The sequence below is a fragment of the Dromaius novaehollandiae genome, chromosome 13 (genome assembly GCF_036370855.1).
Source record: "Dromaius novaehollandiae isolate bDroNov1 chromosome 13, bDroNov1.hap1, whole genome shotgun sequence".
Classification (NCBI taxonomy): domain Eukaryota; kingdom Metazoa; phylum Chordata; class Aves; order Casuariiformes; family Dromaiidae; genus Dromaius; species Dromaius novaehollandiae.
The window spans coordinates 2,295,190-2,315,494 of record NC_088110.1 but is presented as its reverse complement, the minus strand read 5'-3'; the positions used below and the strand labels follow the sequence as shown (position 1 = coordinate 2,315,494).

The window sequence follows — 20,305 nt, the reverse complement described above, 5'->3', positions numbered from 1 at the left end:
TAGGGGCCTTTATGGGGAAGTGGTCTGAATAAACTGCTTGGTCTTGCTGAGTTCCCAAAGTCCCACGCTTGGGAATGGGATTGTAGAGAAGTAGAGCTCTGCAGGTCACACGGAGATATTTTGTACAAAGATCAGTGCTCTGCTGCTGTTTGCTATTTGAAATCCTTATTAATTTTGAGGAAAAGTTGGTGGTGGCAGAAGCCAATTTCTCTGTTGCTGTTAAAATTACTCCCCTCTGGACTTAACTGTAGGTTTGCAAGCTAGTTTGGATTTTTGCCATTATTATCATCACATTTAGATCTACCTCCACCACTTAGATAGCTTGCAAACAATATTTAAGGAAGTTCTCCCAGAAACCTTTCGGTAGCGTTGGAGATGCACCAGCTGTGTTAGGGCATATCTTTTAGGAAGAGGGCAGCTTAGTATCTCAAGGGCAGTGTTTATAGGGCTTATCTCAACGTTTGAGTCGTCCTTGGCTGTTACACTTTGCACTCTGCTTTACAGGTAGCAGCAGCCATTGGAGGGCCCATATTATGTCTTAAATGCTCCTCGGCTGCCCTGCAGTTTACTTTGTCTCAGGGGTGTGAAGTGTCACAGAGCCAGTTTAGAGCCATGTTGTATCCCAGGTACTTTTCAGTTGCCTTTTTTCCCCCAATTTCACTTCTTTGCTTCACTCTCTCAGTAGCTGGATTTTCCTTGCTTTTCTCGTAGAGACGCCAGGGCAGTGGCACTGCGGCGTCTGGGGAGGGCAGAGAGCAGAGCCTCCTTCCCAGCCCTCTGGCAAGGCTGTCTAAGAGGGGATTCAAGACACACCGGCCTGCTGCATGCCTCTCTAGCCATGGACTCGGTGCACGCAAAGGAATAGCTCTTTAGTAGCGAAAGGAGCAGGGTATTTTTCACAAGGTGACCTCAGGTGATGTCAAGAATTAGTGAAAAGCAGACACAAGTAGGAGAAGGGAAAGTTAGAACAGACGAGAGCAGGGAAAAGGAGAGGAAGGATGAGGAATTGGGTGAGGAAGGGGGAGATTCAGTTTCTTCCTGTGCTCTGAGCTTTGACTGTTGCATTTGTCTCTTTAGGAGGAAGGTGCAGACCCCAGAAGACAGCGGGGATGAGGTGCCTCTAGCCTCAACAAGCCAATCTCCTGTGCAAACGTGGCCTGGCCAGGACAAGGAGGAGAGAGAAAAGTGCGCAGCTAGAGCAAGGAGCATAGGCACAAGGCTTCTCTGGGAATCGGCTTGGCTTTTAGGGTTTCATTTCCTGGTGCTTGGGCAGAAATGCAGATCTTAGAAATACTGGGATACCAAAGAGAGAGGAAGCAGTGCACGTAGGGGGTTTAATGCTGTGTAATGAATAATGTGCCTCTCTCCCACTGACCCTCTCCAAAACCAATAAGTGTGATATCTCCCAGAGTGGAAACTATTTTCTTGCTTTCTCTATCCAGATAGAAACATTCTTCTTCAGACCAGGTTTAACCACAGAGATGATGCACCTTTAACCCGCACACATTACAGTCACAGCAGGACACCTCGCTTTTACTGATTGCTGGGAAATAAACTTTTTCTTCCATTTAGAAAGAGAAAACAAGTTATGCATGATGCACTCTAGGTCCTGGCTTCCCTACCCTGCACACCCATGGGGCAGACTTGGAGGCACCTGCCTTCATTAGGAAGCACAGCCTTGGGGAGTGACTTCAGTTCCACATTATACAGGATTTTGTCTTCTTTTTGGATACAAATTGCCATGTCAGTTATCGCGATAAACCAGCCTAGAGCTACAGTAATAAACAGCCAGGCCCTGAGATGTTAAATGTGGCTAGTTTCTGTCCTCCTTGATATTAATTGTTTTCCATCATTCTAGGTAAAACATCCTAAACTGAATCTGCTCTAGTTTTAGCAAAGAGAACAGTGTAGTTTATAGATTCAGAAGCTTCCAGTACATTTTCAGCCCACAGCTCTCTCAAAATGCCCTCCTAGTCCCAAGAAAATGAAATCCAGGATGGGACCTTGGGGCTTCCCAAACACCTGTAAGTGTGGTTTCCATCTTAGAGCAAACATAAGCAAACATCACGCTGATGTTGTTGAGAGTATTTTACTGAATCCATGTTACGGGTCACACATGCTCTTCTAACTATACAACAACTAGGTAAATACAGTTAATGCTCCTATACATTAAAAAAATTGGTCAAGAAGCTACTCTTGGGCTTTCCTACATGAGTGAAATGTCTGATGGTCTCTTTACAGCCTGCCTGAACGCATTGGTTCAGCTGCAAGCCAGAACAGCGCAGTCATCAACGACCGGCTCCAGGAGCTGGTGAAGCTCTTTAAAGAGAGGACTGAAAAGGTGAAAGAGAAGCTGACGGACCCTGATGCCACATCTGACGATGAGACCCCTGTGGCATGTGAGTTAAAGTTGAGTTGGGAGGTCAAAACTGATAATGTTGAATGTTGGGGGGGAAAATTAGAAGTTGCTGACTTGGAGAAAATGTAGGTCTGCAGATAGCATTTGTGGCTTGGAGACGTTCAAGCAATAGAAACGGTTATTGGTTTTATAAGCTGGAAGCTTAACGGCTTCGCTGTCTTCCTAGAAAATCCTCAGGGATGCAGGAAGAGAAGCAGGTTGCCTTCCTTGTGTATAAAATATGATTTGGGAGCTCTGGGTGAACCAGAGCAGTGAGCATGAACAACATGGGCTCTCCTGAGACATGACTGATGCTTTTACTGAAGTTCCTCATTTTTTGAAATAAAAGGCTCCAATTCCTCCTTCTAGGGGCCTGGCCAAGGCCCTAGGCTGGGAATCAGGAGCTTCCTTGTCCCTTCTTCTGGGCAACTCAGGTGACTTGGTTTGTGCTTTAAGTGTTTATGGAGTCATTATACTTTCCCAGCTCAGGAGGAAGGCCATGAAGCTAAATATATTTCCAGCTTTACAGTCAGTGCTTTGAAATCTTCAAGCTGGGGGGAGCTTTGCGAGCATGGGATTGTAAAAGCCCCAGGCTTTCACAGCAACCGTTTAATTCATTGGTCCCCATGCACGCTGTGTTTTCAGGAAGACAGCTATTTTATTAATGGTTTAAAGCTCTTGAAACAAATGACTGTAAGAGGGTTTTCTGCTATGGAAAATAATTATGTGGATTCTCCCAGCCCCTTCCAAGCAAGCCCCTGCGGAAGCTCCGCCGCCTGCCCCGGAAAAGGAGCCGGAGGCGGCCAAGGTGGTGGAGGATGAGCATTACTGCGAGATGCTGTGCTGCACGTTCAAGTATCGGCCCTGGCTGGGCCGCATGAAAAGCTACCGGTTCCCAAGCAGCATAGATCCGCTCACCAGTGAGTGATGGAGAGTGGCTCTGCCCGCCTCGGTCGCGAGAAATCTGGCAGTGGAAGCAGAGAGGGAAACGTGAGGGAAGCAGGCAAGGAAGTGCAAGAAATGGGAAGCTATGGAGAAGGGAAGAAAGCTAAGAAAGGACTGATTTATGCTTAGATGTGACTGCAAAAAAATCAGAGTCACAGCTTCCATTATAATCCATAGGCTTTTCTAAATATTCCCTGATGGCTGTGACTGTCAGGAGCACTACCAGGCGGTGAAGGGCCAGCGTGTTTCTGCTTTTCAGTCCTTTCAGTGGGCAAACACAGTCACTGTACCGTGCAAATCCCACAGCAACCCAACTCCTTCCTTAACCTTTTCTACTTTCTGGTCATTTCGAAGCCACCAGTCTTAGGCAGCCAGCTCTTAGCCCAGCATAGTCTCAAAGGGAAAAAAGGAAAGAAACTAAATTAGTGTTGTGGGAGCAAAGCTAAAGTGAACCTTGTTGAACCAATGAAGTTAGAAGGGGATTCCTGACAAAAAACGGTGTGCTCTGTAACAAATAGCATTAACCTGGCATTTAGAGTCCCGCTCTGCCATCCTTCTGCTGAACCCTGCTTGGCGTTTGCAATCAAATACTGTAGAGAGGAGAAGTCTGAAATCTCCTGCAGGTTTCGTGGGAGACATCACTGTACTTAGGGCAGGACAGGAGACGAAAAATTCCATGTGTGGTGGATTCAGATGACTTCAGGAAGTGTTGCTAGCTAATCCTGGCCCGTGTTTCCGTGTGCACAGACCTGTTCTACGTGCTGTGGCTGTTCTTCGTTGTTCTGGCCTGGAACTGGAACTGCTGGCTGATTCCCGTCCGCTGGGCCTTTCCTTACCAGACGCCAGGAAACATCCACTACTGGCTGCTCATGGACTATCTCTGTGACCTCATCTACCTCCTGGACATCGTCGTCTTTCAGACCCGTCTCCAGTTTGTCCGAGGAGGAGACATAATAGTGAGTGGTAGTAGGCATTGCCTCCTGGGGAGGGAAACTCCTCTAAGGGTCCTTGGCTGATGTCGAGGACCTCTCGACTCCATCACCCAAAGTGGTGAGGACAGCTTTGATCCTAAGTATTTGAAACGAGCTCTCCCAACCACCAGGCAGCACTCCCGTCACAGCCGTGATTTACTCCTTTTCACCATTTACCATCGGGATTGGGCCTATTCTTGTGAGAAACAAGAATTGCAGACATCTCTCCTGCCGTGCGACTGATAAGCTGGCAGCCTTTTTATCCTTCAAACGTATATATTATTCCCATAAAGTCAATGCCGGCCCACTCAGAAAATGCATGATCCCCGGCACCCTCGTTCCCAGATCCGGGATACTCAGACGCCAGCCCAGGTGGCTGCTGCTCCGTGGGGGTAGCTCCGCGGGGCGGTTCTGCCAAAGACGAGCGAGACACATGCTGTTCGGCTCTGGTGTAGCCAGCAGCTTATATGCCTCTAGCTAAGAACAAACGGCATAATCAGTTCTGGGTTTAATTCCCCAGAGCACAACTAGGCAGCATGTATTAGTGACAGGAAAAAAGGGGCTGCGATCTGAACGCACAGATCACCCGTCCGAGATGTAGGATGAAGTGAAAGCCCTTGATTTCATTTCCAAATCCAAGAAATAAGCTGTGAAAAACAAAGCCCTGAGGGTAGAGCCTTCCCCTTGTCCAAGCAAATGCATAGACAGAAAGGCTTTTCCTGCAAACTCCAACGTTCGTGGTGCTGACGCTGCTGTGCGGCATTCCTCCAGGATGCAAAATGAGCATGGGATTTCCTAAGAAATGACCTCAAAATGTGTACAGGAAAGACATTCTTCAGGTACTGTGCTTCCACCATCCCTCTCCCAGTCTAGACTGACTACAAGTCTAGACTACTACAGCAAATTGTCTCCTTGGCCCAGCAGCCCCACAAGGTGGGAGAGGATGTGGCATAAGAGGAAAAAATTACTCTGATTCAGGCTGGAAGTGAAGCTTTTTGAGGCTGCTCCTGGACACCTTCCTCCTTCTCCTCCCTGCTTTCAAAAAGCCAAATTGCGTTCCCCGGTGGAGAAGGTATGGTGCGGTGGCTGTGGCGCATGGTGGGGAGATGGCATGAGGCCATGCTTTCTTCTGCTCCTTTCACTCTGGTTCCCCTCCCATGCATGAAGGGAGCATATTCCCCTTTGAGGGCAGAAGGGGAACTCAAGGTATGACTGTGCTTGTGCTTACTCTCCTTTCTGCAAGTGATGATCTCGCTTTCTCTCTCCTATTCCCAACCAGAGCGATAAAAAGGCCATGAAGGAGAACTACCTGAAATCACAACGCTTTAAGGTCTGACACATTTTATTTCCCTGTCCCGTACGTTTTGCTGTTTTAAGGACACCTGGGATACAGCCCTATTTTTGAAGACATGCTGCCATGTGTTCAAAATCAATTCGAATATTAATTTGAACCATTAATCTGAAGTATTTTCAAGTAGGGGCAGGTAGAGCTGGGAAAGGTCTTTCAGTGTACTAGAGGATGTACTTAAGCTGACCTGACTGGATTTGAAGGGAGAGGAAAGGACGTTAGGCCCCTGTTCTCTCCATGTGTGTACTTGGATGGAGACTACCCACATGAGAGAGGAGCACAGGGCTTACAACACATAAGGACTGACAAGGCGTAACGCCCTCGAGGCTGGGAGGGCCCCCTTGTAGCTCTTCCCAACTAAACACGGGGTGCAGACGAGCCCTGCCACGCTTGCAGTTCACCGTAGTGAGTTTTCTTTTTGTGGGGATTTCAGATGGATATGGTGTGCCTCCTTCCTCTCGATTTCTTCTACTTCAAAGTTGGGGTCAATCCGCTCCTACGTTTCCCTCGCTGTCTGAAGGTAAGTTGGAGCTTACAGAATAACTCAGAAGATCATTTTACATGGATATAACAGAGTCCAACACTGTTTGGGGTAAGTTATTGTTTGCTGGACATGGAAGGGAAGTCTTATATCTAAGGCCTTGAGGAAATCATTGATAAAATACTTCATTTCAGTCCTAAAATACACTGACATTTTAATAAAAAGGTATGTATCGATCGTAATCAAAATCCGTCCTTGGTAGTTCCTATTGCAGAGTGACTGTATGAGCAAAATGGAAGGAGAAATTAGATTTTCTTTTAAGGGGATACAGTGCTAAAATGTAATGCTCCCAGTTGGTTTCTCATGGAAGTTGCTTGGAAGAAGCTCTTGGTTGTGGCTGCTGGGAGCTGAAGCACGCTGCTCTCCTTCTCTTCCCAGTACATGGCCTTCTTTGAGTTTAATAACCGCCTTGAGGCTATCCTGAGCAAGGCGTACATCTACAGGTGAGAAACTACAGATGAATTATTTATGCGGGGAGATATCGTGGAGTTGCTATTTAGTAGTGGGGAAATAAGTTCCCTTTGGGTTGGCTCACCAATTCTGAGTTTCCAACTTAGCTTCTTACACTTCCCCATATTTGATAAAACATACATCAGTAATTCTGGCCTTTTCCTCTGGAGGCTCTGGAGGCGCCAGCAGCACAGGGCCACGTGGGTCTCGGAGCCCACAAACATACGATTCCTTCTCCCTGAAGCAGCAGTGATAGTGCTGTTCACAATGAACAGGTGGAACCAACAGTTAAGCTGCTTTTCTTCAATTTTCTGAGAGTTGCTTGGTGTTTTTGCTGCATGGTTGCTGGAGGGAACAGTGGGGCACTGCACGTTTGGGAGCACTCCGATTCCTGGGTCAGCACGACTTATACTGTCAAAATTCAGCTCGTCTCCCTAAAACTCCTATCTCCTCTTACTTGTGACATTTGGGAGACGTCAGGCATGTTTCTCCCAGCAGATAACACATCATCTTCCCTCTTGCTACCTCTTTTTTTTGGCAGAGTGATTCGGACCACTGCCTACTTACTCTACAGCTTGCATGTGAACTCCTGCCTCTATTACTGGGCATCAGCATATGAAGGACTGGGCTCTACCACATGGGTCTATGATGGGGAAGGAAACAGGTACAAACCAGGCCTTGGTACAGCCTAGGGTGATGAACAGGAGCAAAAGAGAAGGTGTTAGGATGCAGCTGGGTTCCTAAAAATCCCTGATGCAAGGTGGGTGCCCTGGGAGGGAGGACGAGGAGACAGGGAGAATGGCTGGAACGAGGGGGTTGGAATGAGAAATCGGTGCAGTTAAAATAAGGTGCTGCAAGGCTATGGCTGGACTGAGATCTAAGGCAACCTGTTCAAAACCGCTTCTTCTTATCCTTCTAGTTACATCCGCTGTTATTACTGGGCAGTCAAAACCCTCATCACCATCGGGGGCTTGCCGGACCCCAAGACGCTGTTTGAGATTGTCTTCCAGCTGCTGAACTATTTCACGGGTGTCTTTGCTTTCTCTGTAATGATAGGCCAGGTGAGTGGGAATCTCCATTTTCCAAGAGGTGCTGTTTTACCATCCCTTCCCAAAGCTGTGTTGCGATGCAATGGCAAGCAGGACTTCTCACTCTCAGACACGGAAAAATTTTGGTCCGATCAGTTCATTCTCTGGTTATTCTCAGGTTTGTTTTAATGATGCAAGGGCTCTTTAGCTTGGCATCAACAGCAGACAAAAAGGAATTGGGAGATGCTAAAAAACCTCTGTTAGGTTCCGTATATGTCCACTTTAATGTTCACTAGACTATTTAATCAGCATGATGGATAAGTAACAACAAATCAACCATCTCTTCCAACTCTTCCTCCGATTCAGATGAGAGATGTGGTTGGCGCCGCTACCGCAGGCCAAACTTACTATCGGAGCTGCATGGACAGTACTATTAAATACATGAACTTCTACAAAATCCCCCGAACTGTTCAGAACCGGGTCAAAACGTGGTACGAGTACACGTGGCATTCCCAAGGCATGTTAGGTGAGTGCCAGTTGCTTTGGGGATTAATGTCTTTATAAGGCTTGCACTGTTTAGCTGCAGTTGTTTGGCAGAGGTAAAGTATTACTGCCAAAACAGCAGTAGGGCATTAGTGCTGCAGGTTCAGGGTGTTGCTTATTTTGCTCTTTTGTCTGCATGTGCTTGTTTGCCCACCCATATAACACGTTAGGCTGCTGCCGGGATGCAGAGTTGTAGTGACTTGGCGTCACTCACAGCACGCACCCATCCCAGCATCACCACTCTCTGTCCGCGGGCGGAGAACAGTGACTTCAAATCAATGGCCAGATCGTGGCAAACAACAGCTCCACCAAGTTATCCTACCAGCAGATCATCCTGTACCTCCTGGCTCTGGAGATCTGGAGCCTGCACTGAGCTGGGCTGGAGGAGCGGAGCGCAGACCAGCCTCCGTGATGTGCCTCTGTGGCAGGACAGCTCTGTGGGGTCCCCTGCCCCATCCCCTCTGTGCTCCTGGACCAACTCTCCAGGATCATAAATGTATAGATTTGGACTTGCTGTAAGGTGTGGCCTGAGAGACAGGTTTGTTTTACTCCTGTGAGCCATCAGAGCAGGGAAAACACAAAAGGTTACCCAATGCCACCCATCAGCCTTCAGACTTGCGGGTTCCCAGGCCCACAGAAGCTCAAGGAGACCCTCCTGGTTCAGCTGGCTCCTATGTTTTCCTGCCAAAATGTGGGCAACTTTCCCTGTTAGACATCAAGCACGTGCTCTGACACTTTGGACAAAAGGCTGTGAATAGCCAATTTTGCATTCTCTGCCCCTCACAGATGAGTTAGAGCTGTTGGTGCAGCTGCCGGACAAGATGAGGCTGGATATTGCGATCGATGTGAACTACAACATCGTGAGCAAAGTGGCACTTTTCCAGGTACCGCTCATGCCTGCAGGTCCGGACACGGGGAACGGGGCATGCTGCGGCACACTAACGGCGCTGTCGGCTTTACTTTGCCTTAGGGCTGTGACAGGCAGATGATCTTTGACATGCTGAAGCGGCTCAGATCGGTTGTCTACCTACCTAACGACTACGTGTGTAAGAAGGTAAGGAGCCCCTTGAACCCTCTATTCTCTCCGGCATCTCGGCAGCAATGTGGTCTGCTGCAGACACCTGTTGCCGCGTGCTATGGCCCTGGGATAGAAGTGCAAGGAGCTGCATGGATGCCAAAGAAACCCGAAAGGCAGCAGATGGTGAATTGATGCTTTGCCGCTGCTTCCCTCACCCTCCAGGGCTTGACATGCTGCGTGGTGCTTTGCAAGGCACCTGGGGCCATAAGGAAGGGCAAAAGCTGGGCCTGGCCGAGCACGGCAGGCGCTGAGCCACTTCAGGGCAAGCAAATTCACAACAAAACCCTCTTCAGTAGCAATTAGTAGTGTTGCTCCTGATCTTCCTGTGCAAAGACTGACCTCTTCTGCCAGAGCCCTGAACAGCAGGAGTGCTGGGAAAAGTCTGCTGAGTTGGAGTAGACTTTGGGGTTAGATGAGGCTTCTTGGAGGGAATAGCATCCGGACAGAGCAGTTTGCATGCTTGGAGAGAGCTGTATGAATAGGGGCAAGGGGTCTCCATCAGGAGATCTCCTTGTTTCCAGTTTGGCTCTTTCTGGGCACACAGGGACAAGCTGTGCACCCTGCGCTGCCTGCTCCCATCTGTGTTGCAGGGAGAAATCGGCCGCGAGATGTACATCATCCAGGCGGGCCAAGTGCAGGTGCTCGGGGGACCCGACGGCAAAAGCGTGCTGGTAACTCTGAAAGCCGGATCCGTGTTTGGAGAAATAAGGTCAGCGAAGCATTGCCGGGGAAATACGGCAAATCGGCCTGGGGAGACTAAGGTGGGAGGTGCGCAGATCAGCAGGGTTTGGGAAACAAGGCCTGGGAAGGCAGATCATCACTCTGATCTTTGTAATTAAAAGCCATAGGCACTGAGCAGTGCCTGCTGCATGAATGTCTGCTGCAGCGTTTTATTGGTGCTTTTAAATATTGCTGTCATCGTGCTGTCTCCTGACCAAGGAGCTGGTTATAGTTTCACAGACAGAAATGGAGGGAAAGAAAAACGAATAAGGGAAGGTGGTTTGTTAGCCAGAAACAGCCCCCAGCTCTTAATACCCTTCGCATGGGTGCTCAAATTGCTGTACCAATTTGTCACGCAGCGGTAGAGCAAGCTTCCCTAGAGCCCACTGTATATTCACCTGCTTTAAATTGCAATATTTAAACTTTACAAACAGGCAAGCCATTTTTTATATAGCCTTTCCTGAGCCAATGTTTCACAGCATTCTTGAAACACTGGACTTGGAAAACTTCACTGGGGGTAAAAATTAAACTCTGTGTACTCTGAAATGGAGTGATGGAGGCACATGCTGGGAAAGGGAGAGTTAAAAATATGAATGTTGCACTGAGCCTGTTAACAGCAGCTTTAACATCTCTTGGTGTTTTACGCAGCTTGCTGGCAGCAGGAGGGGGAAATCGCCGAACGGCAAACGTCGTAGCTCACGGATTTGCTAATCTTTTCATTTTGGATAAGAAAGACTTGAACGAAATTCTGGTGCATTACCCAGAGTCCCAAAAGCTGCTGCGCAGAAAAGCTAAGTGAGTGTCAGGCCGCTTTCTAGACCGCGGGTCCTTAAAAAGACAGAGCAGAGGTCTCAAAGTGGCAGAAGCTGCATGCAAAGCGCTGGGAAAACGCAGGCTGCACCCGCCAAAGGCTGTGGGCACGTTTCCCTTTAGCCACAAGCATAAAGCCCCCAGAAGTGAAGCATGCTTGAGCCTATGGAAAATCTGCAGAAGACAAAACCTGATTTTAAGGAGCTGCTGGTGAGGCAGCAGAGGGCACCCGTCCCTTGCAGTTAGCTGCCGCCGGGGCTGCCGGCACCGCTGTCTCTGGGCGAGGCGTGAGAGCGAGAGGTCCCAAACGCGCTGTTTTGCAGCTTTCCGCAAAAAAAAGGGCTATTCCTACGATACCATGTCAGAGCTAATGAGGGGTGAGTGACAGGGTAGATGACATTTTTAACGGTATTTTTGAGCCTGTAAAGCTTCACCACAAAACAACTTGGGAACAAACTTGGCCAAAGTATATTCATTTAAAATGTTATTAAAATATCCTCTTTGGTTTTAGCATTGCTTAGATTTGTTAGTCTGTCCTTGCCACAGCTTTAGAGGTCCCTTTACAATAAAATTACGATCTTTTGGCATTATAAAACCAAGCTAATATAACATATCCCCGGACAGAAATCGTCTCTTGTTTTTCTTGCTGCAGGAAAATGCTGAAAACCAACAATAAACCCAAAGATGAGAAAGGAGTGCCTGGAGACTCAGTCATCATTCCCCCAAAACCCGACACGCCGAAACTCTTCCAGGCTGCCCTGGCTGCCGCGGGGAGGATGGGAGGCAAAGGGAAGCTCGCTCACCTCCGGTGGAAGCTCAGGGAGCTGAAAGCCATGCAGGCCATGCAGGTCAGCAGACCGGGCGGGAATTTGGGTCTGCTTCATTAACTGCCAAATTGCTGCTCTCCGCCGTGGGCTCTAGGGATTGAGTAAGGGTCTCACGGAGCTTATATCTAGCCTAGACAACATCAAGCCTGGTGTCTCAGTCCTTGTTTTTGCTTTTCTCCAACTAGGACAGCCAAAAAGCTGCTGTAGGCACCTTGAAGAACTGAGCTCAGACCATCAAGCTGAGTCTGAAGTAGTACGGATAAACGGGAAGGGCTGACCCAGCCAGGTTATATATGGCCTTGAGAGAGGGTCGTCATCCCCTATGCTCATCCATTAGTTTGTTTTGCAACACAAAAGGGAAACATGGTACCCTTTTTGCCCAGTATTTGACAATGTTAAGCCTCTTCTAGTTAGTAGCTGGGATATAGCCACAGAATAAAGTCTCATGCACGCTGCAGCCCTAGAGCCGTTCATAACTAATCGATGGGCTGGCGGGACGGACAGTGATGCTGGCACCCAGCGTCGATGGGGCAGTCAATATCTGCAAAGCTTTCACAGCGTGGTTTGGGCAGAGCCACACACCAGCAGATGCCCTGTCCTTCTAGCTCTGTACGATTCGGAATGAAACTGCCCTTAGCCTTGTGTCATAAATGACTGAAAAAAATAATGGCCCACCAGTTCTTGTTTTTTTCCACTCCCTCTGCTGGTCTCATAAAAAAAGATTATATCTCCATGCAGACCTTGTTACTAATCTCCTCAGTGTGGAGTTATACAGAGTGTCACATCTGAAGGCGTAAAAGCAAGAGAGGTGAAACAGCAGTCGAGATGAAGTGCACTGTGGCCTTGATGGCTGGGTAAACATCTAGGGAGACACAGAGAACCACGAATGCATTTCTGCAGTCCTTCACAAAAGCATGGCGAGACTTCATACAACTCAGGGTTTGACCGAATTAAACATGAGTTAAAAGCTGCACAGATGGTGTCGGCAACAAAATCCATCACCACTGGGTGCATTAATTAAGAGCCCCAGGTGCCAGTCAGTGCCCTGTTAAACGGACCTGTGGCTTCGTCCCTCACTAAGGGCACGTCTGGAGAAGGGGCTTCTGAACCTGTTGCCACTTCTCTATAATGGGAAATCTGAGCCCTAAGACAGGACAGTCAGGGGTTGATTTCATCATGACAACAGTTTTGCAAAGTTATTGCCAAGATGAACCCGTGCAAACCCTCTAGATGCTTCAGGAGCATAAAAAGAGCTAGAGTTCAGGGTGTGAGAAAGCTTCATTGCACTCGTCTCTGCACATTTGTCTCAAGATGCTGAGGTTATAATCTAGCTTCCCTTCTCTCAATGATAATTTTTTGCAGCAGGGTGAAATCCTGAAGATGAGGTCTGGTGTGGTAAAACTCTCCAAAATGCCTTGCCGTCTTTGATGGATGGCCAAACACACAAACTGGAATAGCCCTAATGGCTGTAGCGCAGGGGTAGTGGCTAAGGGACCCTGCTATGGACCTGGGTCTCCTAATGTTTTGCCTTTTTTGGATTTCAGGATTCCAGTTTCAGTCCAATTCCACCAAAATCACCAGTACACCAGCGATCACCCACAGCCTCCCCCAAAGCAGCCACTCCAAAGGAAGAAGAAATCATCGCAACGTCTTCGGACAATTTAGTCGCTATTCGTCTGATTTCCGCCCCACAAGAGGACGAAGAGATACTCTCTGCTGAGATTTCAGAGATAGAAGAAGTAAAATGAAAAACTAGCAAATTCTGGGGCCAGTGCCACGAGTAGGAATCAGACAAATAGATGTTTTTACTCGTTAATAATTTCCATGCAGTGGCTATAGGCTTTGCTAGCTATAGATGTCGATAGGCTCTGCCTTTCTTTTTTATTTAGACCTTCACCCACTGTTGATAAAACCCATTACTCTAAGCAACCGCTTTTTACCACTCTGAGTGGTTAATGAGTGTCTGTTCAGATAAAGTATGAAGAATTATTCTCCTCTGAAATCTGAGTCATTGCTTAGCCAGAGACAAACACAAAGGAAAAAAAAACCACAAGATTCCTCTGTTGGCCTCAAGGTTGTCACAAGCAGTTACTGAGTGATTCATCTGGAAAGGATTTGGGTTAGTCTCACAAGCTGAACAGAGATCAAATAGTACTGTAGTGAAAAAAATCAAAGTCTGCCCTGACATGCACAGGCTTCAAGGCAGGTGAGCATCCCCTTCTGCTCCGCTCAGGTTGCTGCTCCATATAGGTGTAGCCTAGTTAGAGGATGCAAAAATGAGCAAAACTGCAAAAGATGCACTCCATGAGGAAGGAGTGGACAAGAGAAAAAGTCTTACTTTGCGTCAGGAGTAATTCAAGTTTGCCGTTGGAAAGAAGAGTGACTGACAGGAACGGACTGCCAAGGCAGTTGTAGGCTCTCCATTGTTGGCAGTTTTTAAGGACAGATTTGACAACAATCTTTCAGCGACAACAGAAGTAAAACTGAGCCCATCTTGGGCCAGGTGATGGCCTCTGCAGAGCCATTCCAGCCTTGGTTGTCCACGGTTCTGTCATCACAGAAGAGGAAAACAGAATTAAGAAGGTGAGAAGCCTTGCTGCTGGACCAGGAAAGAAAAGCGAGATGAGTGGTATCCTCTCCAAGCCATTATTTCATGTTCAGCCCAGAGCTGGCTGTGCACAAGTGGATGTGCTGTCGATCCCATGGCGTGTTGGTCACCGCGTGCCTCCCTGTGAGCCCGTGACCCATCAACCTTTCTAAAGGCCCGTTTCCAAGCCCTTCCCATCACTTTGTTGGATCTCAACCACTTTGCCGAGGGCGCTCATCAACGCCTTGGTCCCCCGCTTGACGGCAAGACATGCGGCGCCAGGACAGGGTGCTGGGAGGGAAGGCGAGTGCCCCGGGCTAATGCTTTTTCTCCAACATCACCAATCCTTCAGCTTCCTTAACCTCGTCATTACTCTAAGACAAGCTGCTGAGCAGAAACGCAATGACTGTGTGGAGGAGTCAGGCTTCCCAGACGGAGAAAGTCCAGCCTGGCCTCCCTGCGTCTGCCGGCAGCCCCGCTCATTTATTCCTCCGTTGCTATTTATTCTAATCCAAAAACATGAGTTTTGCTTTCCTCGGATGAGGCAGCAGTAGTCGGCTGCTCTCAATATGATGCTTAACCAGGGGAAGATGCAGATCATCTCCCCTAGGTTTCTGCTTGCCAGGTCTCTGTGGCATCACCCGCTCCACTGAACGAAGCCGATTTTCCTTCCTCTGGAGGAAAAGAGGAGCCGCATTTTGCTGCATGGAGCAGTCACCGAGGTGTAGTCGAGGCAAATGTCGGCTGCTCAGCAAATACCCAGACAAGCGCTGCAGGTTTGGCGAGTCTGCCTATGAAATGGCAGAGCTCCGAATAAAAGGTATCATGGTGCAGGTGTCATCTACGCCTGTAGTTATTTGCAAAAATTCCTCTCTTCATAAAGAACCTTTTTGTTGCTCTTTACCTCATGATGGGGTTTCGTGCTTTGCTGTAATACCCATATTTTTTTCCTTTCTCTTGGAAAATACATGGTTTCCTGTGGAGGAAAAAGCCAGGATATATATTAATCAGTGATGACTTGGTTTCTTTTAAGTAAAACTTCAGGACACCCCACTATGTTACCTGAGGATCTGAAGCTGCCACTGTCCTTAAGGTTGCAGAGGAAAGCTTGAACTCTGGTAAGAGCATCAAAACCTCTCTAAATATTTCTTTTCCTTAATCATTCACAATTTGTTCCCTGATGCCCTTCCTGGTGGAAGGTTTTGGTGGGGAGGGTAAAGTATTTTTTCACTGCATAAACATTTAAATGATCAAACCAGAAAATGTGTAAAAGTCAAACCAGGATTCTGATTTCATGCTGCATTTTTATATGGTTTATAAGAATAGTTTAAATAACTAGTATGCTTTAATGGCTTTCATGATCCAATGTATTTACAATAAACCCCACTTAGATTACTGTTCATTTTCTATGGTTTTATTTCAAAATTCCAATTGTTTCCCTCCTTTTTAGTCTTTTGAAAGCAGAATTGATGTGCAGGCGTATAGGGCATATGTTCTTAAACTTCAAATTAAAAGTCTGAATCCATCATTATGAACATGATGAACATTATGAACATGATGAACATCAATGTTTATATGTTGAGCATATCTATCAGAACTTTCTTATATGACTTATATATGACTTACTCATATTCAAATTCACTCACATGCAGAAAAACAAGGTAAATATTAGTAAGAAAGAACCATTCCTAAACAATTTGGGGGACTATTTCAAGACCGTAATACTAAAATGTGTGTATTTTTAAATAAGCATTGTGGCCTATGAAATTACTGCAGTGCTCAGACTATGTGAAAAAAAAACCAAATCTCTTTTGGAAACATTTCTGCTCCAGCTGAATGAGAAAACAGCCCTCCTAGGCTTTTCCCTGAATCCAGCGGAGACAAGGACAGGAGGAAAAAGCCAAGCCGCGCTGGTTCACAAATTTTCCAGTAAACTTTTGATGGGGTCAGAGGTCACACAATTCTAGCAGCTGAGATTTTTATGTATTATTTTTTATCTCCATAAGGAGGAAAAAAGAGGGTTTTTTTAAACTGATAAATACATCCGCATGAGGATCTCGGTTTTTCAAGATGATAGTGGAAACATAACTGGTAATTCTGGAAACTCAGGAAGATTTAAAGCTCTCCTCCTCTGTGATCTGCTTACGGCTTTAGTCCTTTCGAGGTTGTTCCCCAGGTAATAATTCAGGTCAAGGTAGGGCCGGGCTTAGCAGTTTGGAGATGTGAGCCCAGATCCATTTCTTGTGCAGGACTATTTGGAAATCCCAGCTCTTCTACGTAAGCTGAGCAGATGGGCAGCTCTAGGCCCATTTAAGGTCTCTGTTGTTTGGGAGTTTGTCATAAAATTGGGTTTCTGCTGATTTTTGCAAATCCATTTATTTACCATGCCATGCTACTTTCCAGTTTTGCTGCATTTGCGACGGGTTTCCTTTATAACCATTCTGATTAAATACTTCTACAGCGTACGCTTATCACTAGTCCGTTGTTTCCACTGCCCTCGTAACATTCCTGAGTGCTTTTGTCATGCTCCATATATTTTTATTGCTTTATTAGCTTTTGCCCCTTCTGTTTCAATGTCATCCAAGTGCTGGATCGATCTGATCTAGGTGACTCTGTTCCTTGCATAATATTTATATAGTATATGGGTTGCTTATTGCCAATCCGGCACCAACCATCACACTGCAAGTTCTGCAGTGCCGTCCTGTCTACTGATTTATATTTCCCTTTATTGATAACTGATTTCTCAGATGTCCATATTCACGGAAACTAGATATTCTTGCAGCAATATTTTACCCTTTGCTACTTTTGAGTAGCAAGTGGAATGGGCAACTAACTTTGTCGAAGGCAATAGCAGAGTATGCTGCTGTTAGATGTTTATTAATGTGCTAATTTTTGCCCCCAAATCACTAGTGTTTTTTTGCTGGTGGTTTCGTGTATTCATATGGCAGATGCCAGACTTTCTCTGAGGCTGTGCTGTTCTATCTTTCAGAAAACTGAGGCTGATTTAATGGTCTGTACAAAGTCTGAGAACGAATATATCACGGACTGAAAGATCAAGTTACAAAAGGGACAATATAGCCCAACAAAGATACTTAACTGCGTAGAAAGTTGCTGCCCTACGGGCAGGTATCCTCTCCGTATCCATGGGCAGAGCAATCTTTTAAAAAGATTAAGAGCAACTGCAGGTTAATCGCCGATAAGGTTGTAATGAAAGTAAAAACGAATAAGCAGGTTTGTGGATTAGTCTTGGGACTGTAAAGAAATTGCAGGATAAATGGAAAGCCCGGTTAAATGGCGTTTAATTATAAAGGTTGAAATAAAATTAAACACTCTAATCTGGAAACCTGGAGATCTGAACAAGCAGGACGCGCTCTTAATTCTGTAAACAGTCTGCAAACCACTTTCTCTCCCTATATTTCTTTTCTGTCATGTAAATCTGCTTTGAGTTGCGGTTGCAATTCAGTTCTCCTGAATCCATCTTTACCCTGCTATAAAATGGAGCTAATACGAGTCCTTGTTTTCTCTGGCCTTGACCTAGTGATATATTGAAGCCTAACTCTCATTTTAAATGGAGTGGATAGGTGTAGTAATATTCCCACTGCAATTAATGCACTGAGAGAAGGCCAGATCACCGTTTGGGACGGGGTCATATGGAGAACTATAGAAATGCATGGCTATACGTGCCAGCACTTGTTAACGGCGGCTGTGCTGGCTCACCTTGGATGCTGCTTTCCCTTTTCCCACCCGTTCCTCGTTGACTTGTTCCTGTTTTGGGGTGAAACTTTCCAAGTTTGGTCCCTGTCCAAGGGTGCATGTTTTGGGGCAATTTAAACAAAATGCAGCGAGTCAGTTTTGAGTCGTCTGAAGCCAAGACACCTGCTTTATTTGGCACATTTTCTCTGCTTTTAAGAGTCGCTTCACATGCGTGAAGAACTTGGAGAGTGGGAGGTCAGATAGTTAAACTGTAAAAACAGGTTTCTGGATTAAACTGGAAGGGTAGTTGGGGGACAATATAAAAAAAAATGGAAAAAGTGGGATAAATTGGACTGTGGGTATGCTGATGCAGCCGTTGAGGAGCGGCACGTCCCAACGCACTTTAGACTCTGCAGTTGCAATTACTGAGCAAATGCAGCGCCGAGGTGAGTTTTAAAGCATGTGCACGCCGTGACGGCAGCCAGTACCTTTTTCACCTTTAGCTATTTAGAAGCAGTGGGGACCGCTTTGGTCTCCCTGCAGCAGGACCACCACCACGGCACCCGCGCGTTCAACCTCTTGCACCCTGCCAGCTCCCGTGTCCTGGCCGGCAGGTCACCCTGAATTTGCATCTTCATGGGCTGTTCCTCTTTGGAGCGCTCCTTTTTTGCAATAACTGGAGGCACGAAGACTAGACTAGTGACTCAGTCCAGATAAGAGGCTCTTTTGTCCTGCAAAAATACCAGCATCACGTGAAAAAAATCTGTTGGCTGCCATGGTTACTGCATGCGTTCGGCTAGCGAGCGAGCGAGGCGCCGGGCCGAGCCGCCTCGGCTGCCTTCAGCGTCGGCTGCGTGAAACCCTGATGGTAAAATCTTTATTAAGCCTCAAATAGAGGAAGACATACACATGAATGTCGCATAAGTCTCTCTCGGATGAGTTTGGCACTCCTGACATTAAGGCGCTTAGAGCAGCACATAATGTTGCTACCCCGTCATCAGGCAACGTCTGGACTTTGTAACTGCCTTGCTAGCAACCTGAAAGCCCATTAAAAAAGGTGACGAAAACATGCTTCAATATATATTACACATACGCAGCTCAAGAATTTGGATTTGCCTGACAGATGTGCCCGCTTCCAGTTTTTCCGACGTTTAAAAATGGCTTGACCTCTCAGCGCTATCGCCTTTTGCACTTAATGCGCCTTTTATTAAAGTGTTTTCCTGCACGTTAATTATGTTGGTTTTTTCTTTTGTAAATTAGCCCGATACGATCTGTGTGTCTTGGCAAACGCCCTACAGCGCAGTAACCAAAGGCTTTGCAGCCGATCGCTGTTTGCTTTGCAGAGCTGCCCGGTTTCACTGTTCCCGGCTGGCTTCTACAAAGCCCCTTTCGGGCCTGAATGTGGAGATTAGCCGGCGGGAAATGGAGCCTGGTGGGTTTCCTTCCTCCGGGAACGGGAGAGCTCCTGGCCGCTGCTGAAACCCGCGGCGCGACGCCAGCCCGCGGAGCTGGTGGCTGCAAGGCTCAGCGCTCCCTGCTCAGCCCCTTCCCGCCTCCCCGCCACATGCCCGCGGCCCGGTGCTACGTGTTTGCAAAGCAGGGCACTGATTTTTTTAGCTGGCAAAGGGAAAATACGCAGCTACTACCCTCCTCCTTTACAATTAAACCCCGTCTTTCGACTATAGCCGATATTTAGAGCGAGCGACCCTAAGAACCCCAATCTCTTCTCGGTCTGGTTGTCCCAGGCGGGTGGAAAACACACCTGCCCGTCGATGCTAATAAAGAGCTGGTGTCAGCAGTTTGCCGGGGACCGGCAGTGCTCGGGCGGGGATGGACTTTAAGCTGCTTTCGTTTTGTTAATACACCGACAGATGGGAGCGGAGGGGATGCTGCTTGCTCCGTCTCCGGGCGCGGATGGGTCAGAGCCGCCCGGGGTTCGGCTCGGCCGAGACAGCAGCCGGCCCGAGGTGCTCTGCGGCACGGGAAAGCGCTCCGTGGCGCGGGAAAGCGCTCCGCGGTGCTAAATCGCAACGAGAGCCGAGGTGCCGCGTCGTGTGCGGGACGTCAGGCTGGGATCTGCGCCGGGCTTCCGAGCCCGAGGAAGGCGGCAGGCGCTAAGAACCAGCCTCATCACTCCTCAAAGGGCGGCATCAGGGAGCGGACAATCCTCGGAAAAACGTTTCTTGGTCACTGGCGAGGGAAGAGAAAGACGTCCAGGGGCTCGGCTCGTGGCCTGGAGAGCTTGTAGGGGGACAAAAAGCCCTTGATCAAGGACAAGGCTTCCCGGCGCGGCATCCCGTGCCCTCCACGCCGGCCCAGTGCATCCCACTGCCGCACGGCACCGGCCGGCGGGCCGCTCACGGGAA

The 20,305-nt window shown here is 47.7% G+C and overlaps 1 protein-coding gene across 1 annotated transcript in view; it reads left to right on the top strand.

Moving 5' to 3' along the window:
* Positions 1-15,362, top strand: part of CNGB1 (cyclic nucleotide gated channel subunit beta 1) — a 36,294-nt gene extending 20,932 nt beyond the window's left edge. The window contains exons 17-32 of the mRNA XM_064519522.1: positions 1,078-1,185; positions 2,242-2,399; positions 3,139-3,318; positions 4,091-4,299; positions 5,594-5,644; positions 6,096-6,182; positions 6,582-6,646; positions 7,195-7,317; positions 7,573-7,714; positions 8,048-8,207; positions 9,011-9,108; positions 9,195-9,278; positions 9,893-10,011; positions 10,671-10,817; positions 11,485-11,680; positions 13,204-15,362. Of these exons, the coding sequence (XP_064375592.1) occupies positions 1,078-1,185; positions 2,242-2,399; positions 3,139-3,318; positions 4,091-4,299; positions 5,594-5,644; positions 6,096-6,182; positions 6,582-6,646; positions 7,195-7,317; positions 7,573-7,714; positions 8,048-8,207; positions 9,011-9,108; positions 9,195-9,278; positions 9,893-10,011; positions 10,671-10,817; positions 11,485-11,680; positions 13,204-13,407 (2,131 nt within the window). The 3' untranslated portion in view covers positions 13,408-15,362. The remainder of the gene's footprint in view (positions 1-1,077; positions 1,186-2,241; positions 2,400-3,138; positions 3,319-4,090; positions 4,300-5,593; positions 5,645-6,095; positions 6,183-6,581; positions 6,647-7,194; positions 7,318-7,572; positions 7,715-8,047; positions 8,208-9,010; positions 9,109-9,194; positions 9,279-9,892; positions 10,012-10,670; positions 10,818-11,484; positions 11,681-13,203) is intronic.
* The last annotated feature ends 4,943 nt before the right edge of the window (positions 15,363-20,305 follow it).